Raw genomic sequence first — 22,820 nt, 5'->3', positions numbered from 1 at the left:
TACATGAGAACAGAACGCAGACTAACCCTGACATTTAGGGACTCACGAGGAGAGCAGCGAGATGAGAGGGTTTAACATTGACGGATTGGCCTTTTACACCATCGGGTTACATTTCAGACTCACGCAGTACAAACTGCCGTCCTCTGTACTCACTGGATATCCCGTCTGACTCCATCTTGAAGCTGGAGATGTCGTCCCCGGAAACGCTGTCGCCCTCTGCGCCAACGCCGTGCCCCCGGGGACCCATGGCGGAGCTCCGCCGGCGCTCGTGGATCTCGTCGGAGATCATCTCCAGGTTCCTGAGGGCCGTCTTGTACTCGCCTTTGGCCTGAGACAGCTTGGCCTGCCGCTCGTCCACGTTCTTCTTCAGGTTCTGAAGGACCAGGAAGAGAGGAGAAGGATGATGAAGAAGAAGAAGAAACGACTGGGAACATCGCTACCAGACCGCACAGATACTCATTCTGTCTTCAACAATATTTCTACATCCATTCATGGATAACTGTGGGAGTGGATAGAGACTGTTCATGGAAAGGGGATAATGGTTGTACTACTTTGCAACAGTTAACAGGGATGTCTTTCTGCTCCGTCTTAGAAAAGATAAACTACACCGTGAGAAATAAGTGGCACAAGTTTCCTGTAATTTAAAATTATATTGACGTAGATGCTGGAATGATAAGCTGAAGTGAAGATTTATCTATCTTTTCATTTGATCTTGATTTAATATACACACTAAGACCTTTTCATACATGTATATGTGTGTGTATATCTATCAATATAAATAGACAGATAGATATACGCCCTTATTTATTTGTCTTTGATTTATTTATTTATTATCTTTCCTCAATCCAAAACATACATGTTTGGTGGAGTTCTCCTTACAGCTGATGTGAAAACAGACCTGGACAGTAAGCAATGCTGCCTTTTCTACTTGTTAAGGCTAATTAAATAAACTTCCTGTTGCACAGCACCGAAGCTGATGTCACTGGTCATGGTGCTCGATTTCCTTAACAAGCCTAACAGCTGCAATTTGTGCTCAAGCCAGAGAAAAACAACTCTGATCTGATCACAGCCTAAAGCCTGAAAGCCATCAGCACTGCAGCCGTGACGTGGTGAGATCACTGATTCTGAATGTTTGGCTCCAGACGTTTAACCCCTCGCTCGAGCTCAAGCACAGCTACACAACATATGTCAAATGTGACACACAGCTGAGCGGCCTTCACGTACCTCCAGCTGCAGATAGTACTTCGCCTTCATCTCAAAGTAGGGCCTGCGGAGGAAGAGGAGGAGGAGGGAGAGACAGAGAGGGAGGGAGGACAGGAGACAATTAGATCAGAGGGGGAAAATACAGAGTAACCCAGAAAGAGAGCGGTACCCACATCATCACCATGGCAACCCAGAGGAGGACGAGGGGAAGATAAAGGGGGCTGTGATGTGGGATGAGAGAACGATGCGGAGCGGATTAACGCCCTGCTGAGGGAACACACAGCAACGGACTAGAAGAAACAACATAATGAACCCACTGGATGAGAAGTTACAACGTTATACTTTACTTTATAAAAATATGTTCCCACTCGAGTATAGAATGGACAATACAAGAAATACAGAGCAGAAGAAGTATTCAGTGCCTTTAATTTGATATCCACAAAGTAAAAATACTCAAAATTTTACTCAAATATAGTATGCAAATATCTGCAAACAGCACTTCAGGGTTGCTGCTTGTGTAAAGATCATTTTTCAGGACTTTCTCACTGATGGTTTAGCTGGTTTGAGAGACACCAACATGTTCCAATCTGTGGAAGTCTGATTTAAAATATGAGCAGTCTGGGGCTTTAACTTCTATATATGAAATCCTCCTATATGCTTAGAAATAACAACACATTTCACTTTATTAGTGTAACAATGCTACAATGATGGTTTGGGCACCTCTCACCTCAGATATGTTCTCTCCCTTACTCTTCCTTCTTTACAAATTATGTTAAAGCTGTGGTCTACCATTTGGAATATTTCTAATTATTATTAACATAATTTAAACTGCGCTTAGGGTCCTGTAGTCCGATCTACACAGCATGAATAGCAAAAAGAACAAAAAAAACATTCTGCATAGAAATTGAGCCATCCGGTCCGAAAGGTTCCCAATGGCTCGTACCCTCCATCCAATCCCCTCCTCTCTCCTGCTCCCCGTCATCGCGCCTCGACCCCTCCCACTCCCCCTCCCTCTCTGTAAACTCGGAGCGGCTAGTGCTTAGCTTAGCAGCTCAGCTACCGGGGCTTCTCTTACCATGGAGAAGGAAAAGACCGATACCAGCAAGAGGCCTATGCTTGCCCCATGTCTACGGAGGAAAAGGCAGAAACCAAGAGGAAATGTGCCCTACATAGGAACCAAAGAGTCAACATCGGGGATGCCTTTGAGCGGTGGAGAAGGCTACGCCAGGATTCGGGACTGAAAAAAGATGCTGATACAGCAGACTTTTTGTTGAACAGGTAATTTTTTGTGGTAGATGTTTTATAAATAGCCTCCATTAGTCTGTGCCAGTACGGGCTTATGACTGTGAACGTCCCTGCTCTGATAAACGGCTATGTCAACACGTTAGCATACGTTAGCCATGTGTATTTAGCATTGTAAACTAACGTAGAGACAGGCTAGAGGGGGCGTGGCGTTGGGAGGCGAGGGAAGCCGTTACGAGCTCGGGGAAGGAATCGGGGAACACTGAGGGGAGGGGTTTGGTTGGTGGGGGGCGGGATGCTTTTTCCAAATCTGTCTCAGGGGCTCAACTGATTTTCAGAATGTAGACCACAGCTTAAGAAAATCATGAGGCTGCAAAAGTTGTTTTTGTTTTTGTTTTTCAAAACATGCTTCAAAAATATTTAAGGTTTTCCGACACCACTTCAGAGACCCTACTGAACTGTCCAGGGAAATATGTGATTCTGCACGCAGGACATCCAAGTCTTTACAAACCCTGCTCTGGAGTCAGACTTTTAATTTAAATACTTTTTCAGACTTTATGCGTCAGTGTCAGCGAGGCCTCTGTACATTCACTCAGCCTCTGGAAACATCTGGAACAGCAGGAGGCTGACACGGCCCTCCACGGGCTCACAGAGATAAGCTATAGACGTGGGGAGTGAGGGAGCGTCTTATGTAACCTCTCATTATATAAACTAAACTTTCACTGAAGGTTACGTTCCAAAATCAAACACACTCTTGCTCAGCAGGGAAATTAACTCCGAAGGTCTTGACAGCGCGTTAATGAAAAAAGGCCAAAGACTGACAGTTGAGACGTGATGTCAGCGTCGGAGCTGCTCTGCACCTTCATTAGCTGAAGCTCAAACTGCAGACACCGTGGCTTTGAGTGTTCGCAGCTCACAGATATGACTGAAATACACAATCAGGGTACATGCAGGAATCCTAAAGTTCAATTTAATAACCTTAAAGTCCTTTTTAAGACCCTCTCCAGAAGTTTTAAGCCCTCAGAGTTCTAACCGCAAACATCAGCAAAACAATGATGGTTGGATAGCTCAACTAAACTTAGGGCGCACTCACACTGTCCATCCGTACCGTGCCCCGTGCTTTAGGGAACTTGAACTTGTCCCAAACAGTCCATGGCCAGCAGGCGTACCTCTCCTAAGCGCGGTACGGTTGCACTCACACTGGTCAAACGAAGTAGACTTTACCAGTGAAACGTCCTGGGGCACGGTACGGATGGACAGTGTGAGTGCGCCCTAAGTTTGTGACTATTATCATTATGGTCCTCTAACAGTTTGTCTGAAAGCTTCCACATTAGCTTCACACCTCGGCGTATAGGGAACCGCCTGTAAGGGTTATCAAGCAGCCGTTAGTAGTTGAATTTTACTTGACTCCATTTGGGAGATGGGAAGAATATATCGGCTGAGAATGTTACTGGTTTTAGTTTTTGGGGCCGATTTTTTTTAAGGGCACTGTTCAATTTTTATAATAATAATATTTAATTTAATGGTCTGCCTCGAAATGTGTGGATCGGTTCTGATGCCAACCAAATCTGCGTGTGCTGTGTCAAATAACTTTACCGCCACGCACCCGAATTAATTATTTTCTCTGCTTCAAAGACCCAAGTTTCATTTCAAAGATGTCACCTGGAGTGTTACTAATTCTGAGCCAAATCGTTCCCTTTAACTTGTGATATTAGAGGACGGTGACTTCCCCTTAAACACCTGACTGTTTGGTTGTGACTGAGGGAGTTTCACTGCTTCAGAGAGAAGCCCTTTTCTGCTGAACAGAGAAGAGTAACCTGATCACATGAGGGTCGAACAGCTGGATCTGCTGCCTGGGGAAACCAGAAACCGTTTCATTTCATCAGACCGCGTTTCATTGAGGTCTGGAGGAGGGATCTGAAGGTCTGAATAGAAAAACAGGCCAGAAACCAGAGGAAATACGGCTGTAGGACTGAGGAACAGCTCCATTCAGTCATGTTAAACAAATACTTTGATCAGGTAGATGTTTTTTATAAATACGTTTAGCCTTGGTGCGTTGTTAAAACATTAGTGTTTCATAAAGAATCTTCTCTAGAGATCATGTTCCACTGATGGTCCAGTCTGTGTGACAGACTGAACTCTGTGGAAATCTGATTTAAAAGATGAGTAGTGTGTGTTTATAACTCATCTATGAAATCATCCCTGAGCTGTGTAGGAAATATTACTCATTTCACTTCATTAGTATAACCACGTTACACTGATGATTGGGGGAGATCTCCCCTCAGATATCTCCTCTCTCTTACATTTTAAATATAAAAATTAGGTTAAGTAAATAAAAAGCTTGCAGCTATTTAAAGCAGCTGAACTTCAAAATGGCTGCCAGAGTGCTTGTTGGTCAACTTTTCTCTCTCTGCCACGACATGAATAAGCAGTGAAACCTGTCTAACAGCAGATGAAGGCTCTTACTTGGACTTGTTGATGGTGCGTTTGAGTTTTTTCTCAAGCTGCTTCATGCGGGTGATTGCTTCTGTATATTTGGCCGCCGTCTCCTTGTGCACCAGCTCGCTTCTCGTCTTGGTGTGCTCCGCCTCCATCACCTGTAACAGGCAGCCCCAAAAATGTAAAATAAGTGAGCAGGAAGACCAAGAGGTTACAGACTGTCCTATCATCTACTGTCTTTTTCTCTGAAGATGGACAGTTTCTAACAACAGGCTAATATAATCATGAACCAAAACATTCATCCACCCCTGCTCACCCGCTGCGTGGCGTGGTTCAGCATCTCCTGCCAGGCGGAGTCAAACTGTCGGTTGTCCTCCTCTAGGAGCCTCTGCTCGGCCAGGGAGATGGTCTCCTTCGCCGCCCGCAGGACCTCAGTGGCTCTCTGGAAGTCCTGGGTGGCCTTCTGGGCCTCCAGCTGGGCCTGAAGACACAGAGAGAGATGCTTTAATATTAAAACTGCCCCTTTCCTCCAGGACTATTATCATCCTGGAAACCTGTGGTATAAAGCATCACAGACCGGCTGTGTTGGAGCCTTTCTCTGCAGAGTTTCTCTCTATTTAACCTGAAATTGTAAAGTCATTACCTGTAGCAACGTTTATTATTTGAAAATGCAGTGGATCCCTTTTTACACTTATAGACACAGACTTATAATAAACTTGATCATCACAGACGTATGGGTTTCAATGTTTGTTGTCCCATATGTGCTGATATAAAAACTTTTTTACAGATATATATATAATATCTAATGGACAAAACGATGCTTGGGAAGATTTAAACATGGCGTCATACAGCTAATCATTTTATTTTTTTATTCTTTATTCAAATTATCATTTGCATTTCTTTATTTTCTATTTCCAGAATTGGTTTGCAATTTCATACATTGGATTCATGATGTGTAATAATAATATATCTTTAATAAAGCTATTAGTTTAAGCCTTTTGTGTACCTTTGCAGAGTCATAATTGGTGCAAAATTGGAGGAAAAAGGTCTATTTGCAGCTCAAACATTCAGTATATCTGTTATCGGTAACAAAAATCCATTAAATATCTGACAAATCAAAGTCTTTAATCCTGCAACATTCAAAATCACAATAAAGCCGTCCTGTCAGTCTCCACCACCTGCAGTACATGTCATCCTGTAGCCCGACCCCCGTTGTTAAAACAGAATCCAGTTCTTGTCTACACTGTCATTTAAACTGTGATGTGTGAAAAGATGACAGCAGACAGTAAAAACTGATTTCTGTGTGAGTTATCTAACTGTTATCATGTGTGTGCGTGTGCGTGTGTATGTGTGTGTGTGTGTGAGTGATGGGTTAACCTAAGCCTGAACCCATCGGCTGCAGTGCAAAAACGCTGCAGGCCGATGAAAAGTACAGCGAGGCTGTATAAACTCTACACTAACATTCAACTGTCTGTGTGAATGCAGAGATGCAGAGGACATCGGGATCAAACTCATCACTCTGTTGCTATTTTAAACATCAAGGACACACAGTTTACATCATCTTTGAGTGAAACCATCTGTAGACAAATCACTCAGTTATTATTTTACCTTTAGACACAGCCAAATGAAAATGTCGAAGGTTTGTAGGCAGCTGTTCCAATCATTTACACACTTTATGATTAAGAAATGGAAGCTATGATATGTTTGACAGAGGTGTGTGTGTGTGTGTGTGTGTGTGTGTGTGTACTGCAGCTGACTTTAACCCAAATGAACGTGTGAGATTATGTAAATATAACACACAGGACACGATGGCAGACTTTTCTAAATGTGACAAATCTTCAGTAGACACCAGCTCACCTCCCTCTTTGAGACGTTGACAAGTTTTCTAAAGTTGTGAAATAAAAACTCCAGCTCTTGAAGAGCTCAGCGAGGAGTGAGTGTATGTGTGTGTGTGTGTGTGTGTGTGTGTGTGTACTGCTGACTGTAAAAAAAAAAAAATCAGACTTGCTGAGAATATCATAAATATGAAGCAGCTGAAGACGGCTTACTGAATATTAAATCAGAGGATGATTCTATTGACCCACTTTATGCCGGCTGAGTTACTGTACAAACTCTGTCTCTATATAGAGGCTTCAGCAGGGACTGTATGGAGACAGAGAGTCCACCCAGAGACTCTTTACACATCAGAATAATGCTCATGATAGGAACGGGAATCGCTTAACTCCAAGCTCATCAATTCCCTTTATTGATGCCAGGAGGTTTTTCAGACACGTTGCAAAAAAATGATGCCAAACAATAACTTTGTAGGCTTTTCCACCAGAAAGGGAATCGATAAAGGATCAGACCAATAAGCAGAAACAATAACAGCAGTGGTGTCATTCAAATGAATTGCATTAGCTGTACTAAAGAAAGACTTGTATACAAATTTGGGTTCATGTGAACTACACCAAATCAAACATGTAATGTTTATAATAATTACTTTTACTTAGGGGCGGCTGTGGATCAGTGGCAGAGTGGGTCGTCCTCCATTCGAGAGATTGGTGGTTTGATTCCCCAGCTCCCCCGGTCCGCATGACGAAGTATCCTTGGGCAAGACACAGAACCCGAAATTGCTCGCTGTGCTGCGCATGGGTGTGTGAATGTGGTGTGAATGGTTAGATTAGATGGTGTGTAGATGTCCACTGCCATCAGTGAGAATGGGTGAATGTGACAAACACTGTGAAAGTCTAAAATTCCATCCTTTGCCAGACTTCCTTAAAAAAAAAAAGTTGAGGAGTTTTGTGATGTGAAACCCAAAAACGCACGTTTGAAGCGAAGTGTGTCAGGCTGTCAGGCACTCCCGAACACATGAAGCACAAATACAGAGAAACAACTAAACTCAATGCTGGTGTGGAAATAGCTTCAGCTCCTGTTCTCTTTGTCCTAGTTTTTCTCTGCGGCGTCAACACGTCTGCCTCAGGCGGGTAAAAACATCACTGCGGTCCACGTTCAGCCGGTGTTCAAAGCCCACACTCTGAAGGAGGACAGCGAAGGAGAGGATGAAAAGAGGGAGAGAGACAAAGTGGAAGGAGAGAAAAGATGGAAGAAAAAGCCTCTGATTGTCGGTTTTGGAACCTGCTGCAGAGATTTGCTCCCATTCAGCCACAGGAGCTTAAATGAGGTCCAACCCTGATTTCAGTGATCAGGTCTCGTGTTGGACGGGGTTGAGGTCAGGGCTCTGTGCAGGCTAACAAGCTTCTCTTTATGGAGCATATAACAACCGTTTCCACCAACATACAGAGTTTTTTTAGTCTTGGCAGCCAAAAAAGAAGCACATAGAAAACATCTGAGTAAAGAAGGAGATAATCGAGGGAATTTTGTGCTAAAAAAGAGGAATTTGAACATTTAAAACAGTACAATATCCATTTAATCGAAAGTACTGTAGCTATTAAAAAAAAAACAAAGACAACAAAGACAGCACAGCGTTGCTTACTGGTGGTAGCATGGAGCTAACAGCCTGCAGTTGCACTTTGAGACACCATGACCACTGCTGGAGTTAAACTAGTAAACCCTCCAAAGCTAAAGCTGTGGGCTCTGAGGCACTTCATGGTGCATTCAGGTGCACCTCGGAGAAATTTAAACTCTTATTGTAAAGCAGCCTCTTGCCATCTACAGTAGAAGTGACGTTTTCTGCACCAGCAGTGTGTACAGGTCATTAATTGTTTTTTGTTTGCCGTGGTATCCAAAGGGCTATCGGGTATTGTTTTTTTCATACCAGTATCATATGAAAGTTTAAAATTCTGATGTCATGACAACCTTACTAATTAGCATCAGATAATATTTGGAATACAATTTTACACAGGAAGACTGTAGTTGTAGTTCCTCAACTACATCTCCCCCATTCTCAGAACCCATAGCCCATCAGTCTGACGACAATTTAGCGTCTGGGGTCAACAGCCTGCGGATTTGGCAGGAAAGACTTTCTTTTCCAAGCGCCAGGCCCAATTAGCAATTTGAGGCACGAGAGTGGAGCTGAGAGATGATGTTCCCTTAAATAGATATCTACATATGAATGCAGAGACATTTTTTTTCATCATAAACGATTGCCGATGGGCAAACGGAGACAGAGTCCTTTAGGGGAAGGAGTTCAAAAGCCGCAAAACCAAAAGAATCTAAGAAAGAGCAGAGAAATGTCTCTAAATCTTGACGTGTTGCTTGAATGTCAGTGTGGCTTCACAGTTCACGTCCCTGCAACTTCTCTTTTATCTGGGTTTAGTCCGGAAAGGTGTCAGTTCAGTTCTGCTTTTTACAAAGTGACTATGCATCACAGTTTGACCGAGCGTGACAAGAAATAAAAAAAATACCTTTATGTCTCTCATTTGCCCATTTTTGGTCTTCCCTCCTTTAGCTACTTTTGCTTTTCTTCCCTCCTTTAAACAGTTTGTCTTTCTCCTGCCCTCTTATCTCACACCCTGTCTCTTCCAGTTTTTCTCCCCCTCCGTTATCCACCCGCCTCCTTCCATCCATCTCCTTCACTAGCACCTCTCCCCATCCCATTCTCCCTCCTCTGTGCCATTTCTCTCTCCCCTCATTTGTCACTTTCTGTATTAATCTTAATCTCTTTCGCGTCCCACATTTATGCCTTTCTGTCTTCCTCTTTTACATCACGTTCCCTCCATTTCTTGCTTAATCTTTCCCTCTACACCTCTCTCCATCTCTATTCACAGCATCCTTTCATTTGCTAAGCTACTTCATATTTTAATCACTCCGCATGCGGCCCATGAAATTTTCAGATGGGACGATCCTCCAGAGCAAAGCCGATGTGTAAGTAATGCAGAACTTCACACACCAAGATGCGATTCCTTCTCCATCTCTGGGAGAAAAGGATTTTTGGCTCCACAGGCATTCAATTGTTCAAACGAGTCTTAACCAGAGGAAACATGCTTTGTTAACTTATTAGCTGAAAAAGAAGAATGGAAAAAAGAGTGATGAAGGCAGGAGGAGGAAACAAAAGACTGGAATAAACAGTCAGCCTCTTCTTTTTCTTCGTTTTATCGCTGCAAATCAGCACACCAACAACTTCCCAACAGCTCGTGCAAGGGATTAAGTCATGTCCAATGTGACTTCTTGTGCGTAGGGTGGAGAACAGGCATAATCATCACACCTTCACTGGTCAGTCATGTAGGAAATTGTAACAAAATGAATCCCGTCCAAATTGGGGATAATTTTTCCAAATGGCCTGCAAAGTTAAATGTTGAAGACTCAAGTCAAAACAATAGACTGTATAAAAAAAAGTGACGTAGCATGTCAGTCGGGGTCCGTTCTCAACTTGATCTAATTGTTCTTCCATCTTATCAGACTTTGACTCTGCCTCATTTCCTCTTACCAAAAAAGGGCATGTTTGTGACATATCTGACGTATACCTCAGAAGTGAAGACCAGAGGCTAATCGTCACCAAGAGGCCACGCCCCTAATTATTCATAAACTTTAAGCTCCAATAAAATAAAAACTAGCCTGGTACAAGAAAAAATCCACCCCCCCTCAGTGTAGTCATGCAGATATGAACTAAACATACAGACTAGAAGGTTGTTTTGTACCAGGCCTTAAAAAGGTTTAATTATGCTGTGAAAACAGCCTGTTTAACATGGGGGTCAATGAGAAATTGCTCTATTATGAGGAGACACTTTTGGCACTTCCTTATTGGATCAACTAGGAAGTCGCTGTGGTGGGGGCTTGGTGAACACCCATAATGGCTTTCACCCCAGCAGAGAGGGGGAGACAGAAGACAGATGGGTGGACAGTCAGAAGTCTCATCATCAGTCAGAGCTGTCGGAGAAAGATGTTATGGGGAAACGGGCCTTTATGTCATGAAAGACTTCCCATTGACCTTCACTTCGTCCCCATTATAAAAAATGAGACTTTAAACAGTGGAAATGAAATACACTGCCACGTATACATTTATTTTTCTTCCAGTAAGGAACGGCTTGAATACCCGTCTTTACATTCGCAATAAGCACCAACTGTCCTCAGTTAGTCCTCAGGAAGACAGACTGATATATGATAAGGAGACCATCTGTCCAAAATCTGTTTGTCTACCACACTTAACACAAGATCAGGAGGGCATATTGGATGAGACCGTATTCAAAGGGACCCGTCTTGGCCCATTTTCCAGGAAATTTGATTATTTTTATCTGAGCTCCCCGATCAAGTCTGGCACTTATTTTCTCCCGAAGAGGAAGGACGACCTGGGACAATAACATCCATTACAGACGACAGTTGGAGGCTGTGTGTGAATGCTACAAACACACCGTCCTTTCGGTCTCAGCATGCCCCGCTAACTTCAGCTTTCAAAAACACATTTAATGTTGCTGTTTATTCCAGGACAGAGAGAGTCGAAGGAACTGCAACTGGCCTAGATATGCGAGCGAGCTTCGGGGTTGAACGAAGCACACATGACTTTAACAGCAGGGAGGCAGCCGCGGCCTCTGATGTCTGCTTCACGGTCTCTAATAATGAAATTAACCCAGATACAACCGGGCACAAAAGTAGGACTGCTGAGTTGAGAGAAAAAAGTTATAGCAAGGTTCAGTTGGCTGCTACTGGTGTTTCACTAAAAAATAAGACAAACTGAGTATTTTAACACCAGAAAGAACAATTTACATTTGCAGCATTTACACAGGGACTGAATTTAGAGCAGAAAGCCAACTACTCTGTGTCTGTAGAGACGTTTCCTCATAAGTTAGTCTTATTAGGCAACAGGAGATTATCCATGTCAGACGCATTCTCACATCTCACAGGACGGGACACATATTACGCTGCATTCACACAGAAATATGTGTGTATTTAAATTGTGCTGATGTTCCTTTAAACCCATGTGACCAAAGCGATATGACTGATTGAGCAACAAACAAACACTACCATCCTAAACCCCTTCATATGGTCAACTTCTCATTTTCAGATAACATTTCTTTAATCATTTTGCATATTTTTTCACATTAAACTTGTCCCAACTTTTAGGCCACGTGACGGCTGAAAGTTGAGTCGTGCATAACAACATCTGTATGTGAAAACCTCAACAGATCAAGAGCTTTAAAATCCACTTAACACATAAACGCTGGTGATGCAAACTTGAAATCCAAGCCGCAACAATTCTAACATTTCTCTTTCTATGCATGCAAGACCAAAACACGCAATATCACACATCACATCAGTCAAAAAGTACAGAAGGACACCTGCAACCAACTGCAGAACAGTGTCAGAGCTGCTCCAATGACAGACGTGACAGGGCAATTATGCAACAACTAACAGGCCAGTGGTATCACAACACACACACACACACACACACACACACACACACAAACACACACACACACAGCACAGCGTCCCAGGTGGTCAAAGCCATCTGGTGTGGCTTTGACCTTCCTGCCTTTCTCTCCTCTAAACCTCTAAATCCCTCACCCCATCCATCCATTTCACTGCATGCATCAGGGAGGGAGGGAGATGACAGACAGACAGACAGACAGACAGACAGACAGACAGACGGACAGACGGACAGGAAAACAGCTTGAGAGAAAAACAAAGTGGTGAAGAATAAGCGAGACAAGAGAAAGAAGCTTGACTGATTTCATTGGCCCAGCCCACCATACTGCCACACCTTAACCTCACCCCATCTCCTCATCAGTTTCGCACCCTTCCCCCAGGCCTCACCCCTCCACTCACCCACAGTCCCATGTGTCTAATGGGAGACTACAAAAGGTTTCAGCGTTCACTACTGAACCAGAGCCAAAACAATCACATCCACTTAGTGAAGTGTCTCTCTCTCTCTAACTACTTAGCTTTCTATTCCAGCTGCACAAAATCGTCCCCTCAAATCTAGCGTATCATCGTCTGAACAGCCTGGATTTGCTCATCATTTCCCCCATCGCGTCTCTCCCCTCTTCCCCTGACTAATCCTCCGACATCTGCTCAAACTAAGGCCACGTGGTGGTCACTGAAAACATCCTCACATCAACGTCTGAGGACGATGAGCAGGAGGTGGTCGGGTTTAATGTCAACCCAAAAGAAGACACTTAACACAATATGATGTAAAGAAAATATAAATGAATGAACTTTAGAAAGTGTTTTGAACAGATGAGTGATCAGGAAAAGCACTTACTTTATTTTTTTTATTTACGTTTGTTCTACAAAAAAAATAAGCAAGCATATGGACTTATATTAAGCAACATTTGATAAAAAACAGAGTTCCTACAAGCACTTTCAAGGTCAATTTTTAAGGTTTTCCGGGACCTTACAGCTGTGGTAAATTACATTTTTCTAAAGAATACATACATGTTGAAAATTAGTTTTTTTTTAATCATGTTAAAAAAAATGGTATTTTGCTATAAACAATGAGAATGTTGTGAGTGTCCTAGTACCAGAAGAATGAGGGATGACAATGTTATTTTATAACTATTTGTTAAAGAAATGTGGATTTTATTTCAAGCACTTTATCCAAAACTTTGCACTTTTCAAACCTTGGAAAACACAACTTTAAAATTCAAGCATTTTTCAAGGATTTCAATCACATGTACGAACCCTGAAAATACCAACTCATTCAACCACATACCTCTACGTAAAAATATATATATATATAATACTATATTCAGTTAGCTTGGGTTATACATGTTGGGTTATATGTGGTGCCAAAAAATATCTGATTGTTCTATGGTTTTGTTTAATAAAAAAGGTTAAAAACAGATCATTTAAACAATTTCTTCAGTTGCAGTTTCTGTCATTTTTAAGATTTGTTTAAAGGCCTGTGGATACCATATATTTATGATGATAAGCAGTTATTCAACATTCAAGGAGACCACTGTACCAAGGTCACAATCTTTATTGGGTCAAGATGAAGGGTGTTTTTCATTATGCTAACGTCTGTCCTCGCCTCCTGTGCTCACAGCTCTTCCTTAGCTCCTCCAAGCGAGGACGGGAGAGAGAGGGAGAGAGAGCAAGAGAGGTGAGGTGCAGTTACTTATGACGTGCTGCACCTCTGTATCTGTGATACGGAGCTGGGATTGGAAGATCCTCCATGATGGCAGAAAATAATCGATTTCTGGGTCACGGGAGAAAAGAGGTCGCGAGGAAGCTTTAGCATAATGAAAAGCATGCACAGACAACCGTATTTGCTTGCATTTGTCTCCTGCCTCCGGGAGACTCATCACATGAAATCTCAGTTTATAAAATCACCCTTCCATCAGAAAATTTAATCCACGCTTGCTTCACTTGCCACATTAAATCATGTGCATCCTTATCTTGAACTCAATCTGCCTTGCTGCCCATTCAAACTCAAACCCCCTCTCCTTCTCAGCAGGCATCAGCTAACCTGCAGACTCAGTGTGGTGCTGAGTGAGCTGCCTCTTTAAAATCAGCTCCTGCAGCCGAAACATTGATGTCAAGGGACTGAGTCATCCACTTTCGCTTTAAGGCTCCATCATAATACAAAACCAGCAGCATTCAGAGTATTCACTGCTGCTCTGCTCAATCGTCTGAACCAGAATAACCAGCCGGGAGAAGTGACTCAGCTCCAAAATATAAGAAACAAATAAAAGAAATATGTATAAATACCAGAGTGGTTTCAAGGAAAAGCTTCAAATGTTTGTAGCTACAAAAATGTCAATGAAAACACTGAAACAATGTACGCATCCCGACGGTCTTATTTCCATCTCCGGTCATGAGTCTTGGGTGGTGACGTGGAATAAAATGTGATCCTGATGCATATTTTACTACATTAAAGAAAAACAGATTTGACTGCAGATACGGCAGTCCCGCTGCGTCCCCCCGGAGTCAGCACTTGCAGCTTTCAAGCGATGTGCACTCAAGCCATCGCTCCACAAACTTTTCAGCCTCGTCACCCTGACCCACTTCCTCGGGTCGCGTTCAGGTCATCAGTAAGTGCAGCTCTTCTTTTTTACCTTTAGACAAACCTTCACCAGGGTCAGTGTCACTGTTCCTTTACAAGTTTGATTCATGCAGCATTTACTGTGTCAACCCTAAAAAAGTCCTTTCTGTCCAAATAAGTTATAAAAACAAAAAAAAAAAATCGGAAAGACTAATTGGGGGGAGTCATAATTCCCTGGATTTCCTCACAGAGGTGAAGGAAACTGACACAGTTTTTATGTGTAATGAGTTTTTTAAATGAAGTACAACCATAAAAAAAGTCTTAATTTGTTTTCAAATTCACTTTTTTTCAAGGTCCTCTGGGAGCTAAATGGGTAAACCCTTATTGTGTTCCTGCATAATGACTCACCCATGAATCATTAGCTGTAAAGGAGATGCCCGATATGCAAATGTAGATTATCACACGCTCTCAAGAGTTATTGCTGTGTGTGTTATCGTCTATCTGGAGTCAAGGTCAACCTGCTGCCGCCGCTCCCTGGGCGCTGCCTGCTCCTCACCCGTAAACAATGTGTTTCTTATCAAACTGAGTGGGAGAGCAAACAAAAGGAGAAAGAGAAGGATTTTTTTTTTTTGAACGGGCAAAATAAAACAAACTCAATATTGTGATGATGGACAAAGGCAAAACTGAACAGAGACCGAGAGAGATGAGGGAAGAACAGATGTACTAAATGAAATAGATGTGTTCCAAGAGGGTGAAGACAAACTAGAGGAAAAGATGTGTTCCAAGAGGGTGAAGACAAACTAGAGGAAAAGGACTGAAGGAAGACATTAAGAAAAAGCAGAGAATGAGAGGGTAAAAGAAAATGAAAGGAAGCCAAATTAAGAAAGAAAAGGCAGAATGAAGGAAAGGAACAATTAAAAAATGACAGAGAAAGGAGAAAATAAGCAAAAGAAAACCAGATAAAACAAAGAACGAGTTGCCTTCCCTCCCTGCTAAACACATCCAATAGTCAAAAGCAAATCAAGATACAAAATAAAAGACCAAACACATCAAACCTTTGCTGAAGTCGATGTAAAGAGTATGAACTGGGCCCAAGACTGAACTACGACGCTGACAAAGAGACTGAGTGTGCTATTGATGTGAGATATTTTTAGCTAGCACACTGATTTGTGTTCTGCCTGATTGTGTCAGGAGCCATTTAAGAGATTCTCAAGAGCTGGTAACAGCTTTATTACAAACCTAATAGCCTCTAACAAGCAGCTCTTTCTATTTCCAACAGCGCTTTTCAGCATCTGTTCAGAAAGAAACAACCAGGAAAATTCTTTCTTAAATGCCGTGGGGAGTTTAAGGATTGCACAGTCTTGTTAAAGATGTGAATTCTCTGATTTAGAGATAGATTAGATATGAACGACAGGGAAAACAAGAGTAGATGGACTGATACTAAATCCCTGTGAGGAATTTTGGGGCCAGTTTGAAGAAAGTAGAGTTCACTTTCCATCTGCTCGACACAAACGGGTCAAGACCTGTAGTCTCCTGGGTAAAAGTACGGTGTTTGTTTGAACCAGCCTACATATTCTTAGGCTGGACCAAACCACTTGACTAGTTCACATGATGCTGGGATATGCAGTAGTTATCTGGATGTAACTCCAGTTCTATGAGGATGTGCTCGACCCTCTCTTTTACATAGAAAGTAGGCTGACATGTTTTACGTGCAGGACCAAAATAATGATTGTGTGTCTTTTTTTCTTACAGTGTCGAATAATAAACTCACTGATTAATAATCGTGAATCTGTGATATTGCCTCTGACAATAATCCTGATATCTAAATCTCATATCATGACATCCCTAGTTGACATTTTTTCACTCCGGGCCAAAGTGGCGGGCTGACAAACCGACATTACGATCCCTGTAGTCAAAAAGTCCCTAATGACCAAGCTCAGGTTTTAGGGATCTTTAAACATTTAAAGATCTTGCTGCAGCAGCACGCTTATTTAGTTTTACCGTTGCCCTAATGCTGTGGATCAAAACTTCAATTATTCCTGCGGTAAAACTTAATTTATTAATTAAGACAGGAGTGCGAGATCGCCTCTATAACTCCATTTATCATGAGGACGGGACAATAACAAAGTTACTTACTCCAGTCTTCTAGTCTCCAAAACAGACTACCCGTTTGCTGAACTGTTTGCTCCCCATTCGCAACCGATGCCAAAAAATATTTACAGGTTGTTCCTGTAGCGAGTGCTCCGTATCTATGGTTATATTGTAAAAAGTAAGTCAGTGGTTTATGAAGCAAAAGGGCCAAAGAAATGTTGGTTCCACCGTCTGAATAGTGGAGATTCACTGCTTCACTCTTTTTTACATCATTGTAAATTGGACTCTTTGGGATTTGGAGTGTTTGTCCGACAAAGCAAGACATTGGAAGACATGTCGCTTCTCTATTTCCCAACCTTTTATAGATTAAATGATGAATCAAGAGAACGATCAAAGGATGAATAATTTAATGAACAATAGTTGTAGCCCTTTATGGAACCATGAGCCATGTCCCCTGCTTTTAATGCTTGGGTGCTGAACTAGTGCAGTGAATTACTGCAGATATCTGATAACGACTCTACTGCAATCTGTAGCCTTCAGAGAGAGGGAAAGAAAAGAAGAAGTACACAGAGACTACAAGTACGGCGGACGGACAGACAAAGAGATGAGTGATAAAAAGATTTGAGAGCAGAACAAGGCCGGCTTACCAAAAACTGACGTTTATCCCTCTCTGTTGATATAAAGCATAACAAAGGCTAAATCTGCCCTGAGGGGCATTTGGAGAACAAGCACAGATAAATAAACCAGATGGAAAATGTTTATATAGGCCAGTGGATTCAGCTACAGAGAGGGTGGAGAGGAGGGCTGCGATTTCAAACGTCAGCCCTGCAGAGAAAACTTGCATGCAGAAAATAATGAGTAAAGTGTCCTTGAACAATAACAACAACTAAAAAGACATGTTGAGGGAGAAACATTAGCAGACTGTTTCTGTGTTCAATTACTGCTGTGGTTATCCATACAGAGTATCGGATTCTTTCTGTGCAAAGCTAATTTCCATGAATTATCAATTAAGCCGGGCAGTCTTCAGAATAAGAACAGATAATGGTTTCTGCTGAACACCGTCACGATCTGTGGACCAGAGAAAATTGGACAGACGGTCGGGTGCATATGGCAGTAATGTGAGGACAAGATGAGCTTCAAGTTTTAATTTCCACAGCAATAAAGCACAACACAACAAAGCCATTCTTCATCTGACTTCTCACAACAGTACATGGCAACAGCGGCTCAGTTTAGACCCCAAACATCACTGCGCTAAAGAGTTACGATGGACTGCGTTGGTGAGAGAGTGTGTTTTTAAAGACAATTATCAATCTTTTGTCTTTGTCAGGACAATCACAAGGTAAACTGCCCAAAATCATTAGGCCTAGCCACGTCCAAGTGGGCTGGTTTGAGGCGGTCAATGGAGAGTCGAACGTTTGCCACCCATGTCCAGCACAGAATCTTTGTCTCCTGTCTCCAAAACACTGACCCTTGTAGGGCGGGCTTAGTGGTCCTCTGTGAGCATCATGGCAAATGAAAACGTAGTCAGCCGCCCAAGCCCAGCCGGGATCTGCGACTGCAAAAAGCTTCACACTGTCCAGTAGTGTGGCCCGCTGGAGAGACGCAGACCAACATGGGACAAAATCCCCCGTGTTACAGAATCTACCGGAAATGTCTTGTTGGACGATATTACAGGGCATTGTGGCAACAGTTTAGCCAGATTCAAAACGTTTGTGGACCTCAAGGTCCTCTTACCTTGGAGTGGGCCAGTAGAAACCTTATCCTTGCCTGCCCTATCTGTCCTTATTCTTACCATTTAATGTTTGACTTTCACAGCTTTCACAAGTGAAGGTTTAAATGATTAATGACATAATGAAATATTCTGCTTCTCAGAGAGACTGAGGACAAGGACAGAGTCACAGCTACAGTCTAATATTCCTCCAGCCACTGCAACAAACAGATATGTTCTCATGTCAAGGTTGTTCCCGGCACGGACCTTAATCTACTGTGACGACAAAGTTCTCCCAATGCATATTAAACCTTCACTTCACCGGCATCCGATGATGAAGAACAACGATGATTAGAGAAAGTAGGATTGGACGCAGCAGCCAAGTCTGACAATACAAGTTTTTGGGATGTAAATAAAAGCTCTCATTAAACTAATTTACTACTACTACTTAATACTTTACAACTACTTAATGGTTAATACCAAGTACAGGACTTTAGACCTTGTTTTTGACTTGGAGCAGCCCGACAAAAGCCCCAGATCAGAGGCAGATCTGGAAATATGTAGCAGGCTAAGTATCTGTAGCTGTCCGGGAGTCCAAGAGCCAATGGGAGCAGGCTTTGTGGATGGACCTTGCTGCCCCGGGGACTCTCGACCGGTGTAACAGCGAGGTGAATCTCTGCTCCTGGCTCATGTTCATGAAGGACTGAGCATAAGAGTAAAAGGGGTGGTGATATCAAAATGTTTGCTTCTCTGGAGGAAACCTGCCTCAACCTGATGGTCTGCATTTCTAAGTCTCCTCCCTCGAACACTTGTCATCTTCTTTTTATCACACAATTAAAACCTACACCCTCCTTTTTCCCATGTGATATTTTTGGCACCAACACCTTAACATATTTCTCCACCATACATGACCTTTCTAGGGACAACTCTCCAGCAGCCAAGTCTTCACTAAATATTCGATCTAGGCCTTGCAGTGTATTTGAAGTGAAATTGTTACAAATATATATTTGAGAATCGAAAGTAAATGTGGCGAGGAGACAAATCAAATCAGGCCAGCAGGTGAGCTGATGGGTACAAGGAACTACAACTCTCACATGATGTACATCCTCATCTCATTTCCCCAAACACTGTCGCTCGGTAAACCACAACCACAGGGCCAATACTTTTTTATTATCCTTTTACAAACACTGAAGTTCTCAGTGTCTCTCATTTATGTCTTCATTTGTAGTCGATTTTAGGGCTTGGAGATATTTCATTAAAATGATTTTTGAACTTTTAATGGATTTGTATATTGACTAAATCATATATCCAAATATGGCGATACACATTAACATCTTCTAAATTGATAATATAGAGTACTTATCACACCAAATGCGCACAGTTCCATGCACATTAACAGAGCGCTTAACACTAACTTTTAAATGTAACCATGCATCGATTTTGGCTGCCGCTACTGAAGTGCAGTTGCCATTTAGTTACAGGAGCCTAATAATGAAATTGTCTAATAAACAAAAAGTCCCCCTTATTTACAACTGTTTTTCAGTTAGGGTCATCTGTTTGTTGTCAGTTAAAATAAATCTCTAATGAACCAAATATTAAACATGTATTTATTTTGGGGTGTATGTTTTTGTCCCTATTTTTTATGTTTAAAAGTGGCAAAAGACAAAAAGACAAAACTACAAATTGCTTGGGACAAGATCATCTACTGAACGTAATTCACTCTCTCTCCTAAATATAAATATGCATACAGTAAAAAAACAAAGAACAAGCAAAACCACAGTATATTTGAATCCTTACACGTCTGAATGTTATTGAGTTCTTCAATGATTTAATATTTTTTGGCCATAACTGTGATTAATCTCCACTACCTTACATTTCCATGTTGTCCTTAAATGATAACAGCAGTGGCATCAGGGAACATTGTTTAAATGGGTTAAAAAATAAAGCTGAGAAAGGGGAAGTCCATCCGCATCGTCACTTCACAGGAAGTCTTTCACCATTGCCTGTATTTCAGCACACGGTGGAAAATTCCCTCCCATATGTGTAGCACTCCTTTATTTTCTCCAGAAAACCTGAACACCAACGATGGCCTTCCTATCGGAGCCTCATCAGAACACGGTGAGGCAAGAAAACGACATAATGAAGCCTTTAAGAGTCTCAGTCGATCCCTGCGCTTCCTGAGCTCTCACAGCTGTGTGGGCGCTTATCGAGATGTGCAGGTGGCTGCTTTCCCCCTTCTTTCGCCAACCCCACACACGCACACACACAAAATCTGAGTGCTGAGGATGAAAAGGGGAACTGAGATTGTGGTTTAAAATAGATTGTGACAAATCTGAATTTTGAAGCCATATATCCATTTTTTTCTCTTTACTGATCTGAACTAGACTGAAAGTATTTAAGGTCATGCATGAAATTCTCCTTTCTCCTCAACAAACAACATCTAAAAGCTGCACTAATGTCATCTAAAAGTAGTGATGGTTGGACTATGCAAAACACTTGCAGGGAAGCTATATAAAGAAAAAGCACATAATCAACTTTTGATCTTGTAAAATCCCCAAACAACTACAAATAAATGAGACAGCAGCACTAAACACTCTGAATATGTAAATTGTAAGCCTGTGTATGAGTGGACTTGGTCCCAACTATGTAAAAGACACTATCAACCGATAATGAGTAGGCTTGGATCCCATCAGATGCACTCTGGTATGAGACATGTGATGCACAGACCGAATCTGTAGCAGTAAAACAACACCTTAGCAACCACATTAAATTGAGTATAACTTGGATCTGGTCCCACTCAGGTCCCTGGACCCAGGTATCCGACTTGGTTCTGAATGTTTCTGAAAGCCCCTTCCTCAATGCACTGCAGACTGACCTGTCTGGCCAACCTGCGGGCCTCCCAGTAAGGCTTGGACTCCTCCACAGCTTTGCCGATCTTCTTCACCAGTTCGTCCAGCTTCACCGTGGCCTCGACCAGAACTGAGCGGAACTTCTGCCTCGCGTCCTGACACACACAGAGAAGAGAAAGACAGAGAGTCAACCAATACTATTTGCACTCTACAAAAAAGAAAAAATACCAACAGAACGTGTTGAATGTTTGAGGACTGAAATGAACTTTTATAACTTCTGATCATGCAGGTCAACACATTACTTCCTTCATGCAGCCAGATCAGCTTTTTTCCGGCCTAAGCTGAAGGCTTTATCCACACTTCTACGTTTTTTTGTTTAAAAATGCATTTCTTTAGCTATGTTTACACCTTGCATCCACAGTACTCTAAAATTAAGGGCCTCAAATGTTTGTAAACTCTGGGGTTGCTTTTTAGTCTGGACGGGCTGATCTCTTTGGAAATGATTACGCAGCCACCCACGTCAGTAGACCATGGCTTCCTCCACTGATGGATAATGGTCCCGGTACCAATCTGTGTTTTACACCCCCTTTTACTCATGTGACTTTTAGTTCCACCTTGTTGTCAGTTGAAGCAAATAAATCCCTGCTCTTACTTTTCACTATTGTTGTTCCTCCTCTGAAATATTTGCTGTATTTATAAATTAATGATTTTCAAACGCAGAATAACGTTGGACGATATGCTCCCTGTTTACACAGTTGGTGTACGCAATTGGTCTCGTGATATGCGTTTTCAGGGTTGTTACTATGCACAGAGATTACTTCTGATACAGAGCTGAAACGCTTGTGTAGACGGAGATTGTATTTGTTTCATGGAGTAGTGTGGATGTAGCTTAAAGTTGCACCACAGACAACAAAAAAGCTTAAAACAATGCGGGACAGTGCATTGGAGATCTCTAATGCACTGTCCCGCATTGTTTTAAATGAGTTGAGTTAAATGAGTAAAGCATTTCTTAAAGCTGACTTAGACGTCTTTAGACCTCTGCCAAAACCCTGATAGTGAAAAACTGTGAAGGCGTTTCATTGAGTTTAAAGGGAAGCAATAATGTAAAGGGCTTCATGCTCCATCAACAGAACTCAGAGTTTGAGTAAATCAGATGTTTTTCTAACTCTTGTCAATGCTCTAGCCTTTAAACAGGTTTAATTTCATGTTGTTCTTTTGAAAGAACCCTTGTTACCCAGCTTGTAAAGTTACTAACCAAGGAAATTAAACCTGCCCTTTTGCTGCCTCTGCGATGAGTCACAACTTCTATGAACTCAAGCATCTAAAATCCCAGATCCAGAGATAGAACCATGTAAAAGCAGGTCTGAATAATGGATAAGAAACATTAGCTTCCTACCATTAAACATTATCTAATCTGGGCAAAATATTCACA

General features: G+C 42.1%; 1 protein-coding gene across 1 annotated transcript in view; it reads right to left on the bottom strand.

Moving 5' to 3' along the window:
* The window catches only part of sh3bp5b (SH3-domain binding protein 5b (BTK-associated)), a 38,717-nt gene that overhangs the window by 6,088 nt on the left and 9,809 nt on the right, over positions 1 to 22,820 (bottom strand). Inside the window, exons 3-7 of the mRNA XM_083918191.1 lie at positions 21,415 to 21,543; positions 5,201 to 5,365; positions 4,912 to 5,042; positions 1,225 to 1,267; positions 154 to 373 (exon numbers count right to left, since the gene is read on the bottom strand). Of these exons, the coding sequence (XP_083774317.1) occupies positions 154 to 373; positions 1,225 to 1,267; positions 4,912 to 5,042; positions 5,201 to 5,365; positions 21,415 to 21,543 (688 nt within the window). The remainder of the gene's footprint in view (positions 1 to 153; positions 374 to 1,224; positions 1,268 to 4,911; positions 5,043 to 5,200; positions 5,366 to 21,414; positions 21,544 to 22,820) is intronic.

The sequence above is a fragment of the Echiichthys vipera genome, assembly GCF_963691815.1.
Source record: "Echiichthys vipera genome assembly, chromosome: 8".
NCBI classification, from domain to species: domain Eukaryota; kingdom Metazoa; phylum Chordata; class Actinopteri; order Perciformes; family Trachinidae; genus Echiichthys; species Echiichthys vipera.
This window is presented reverse-complemented; position numbering and strand designations above follow the sequence as displayed.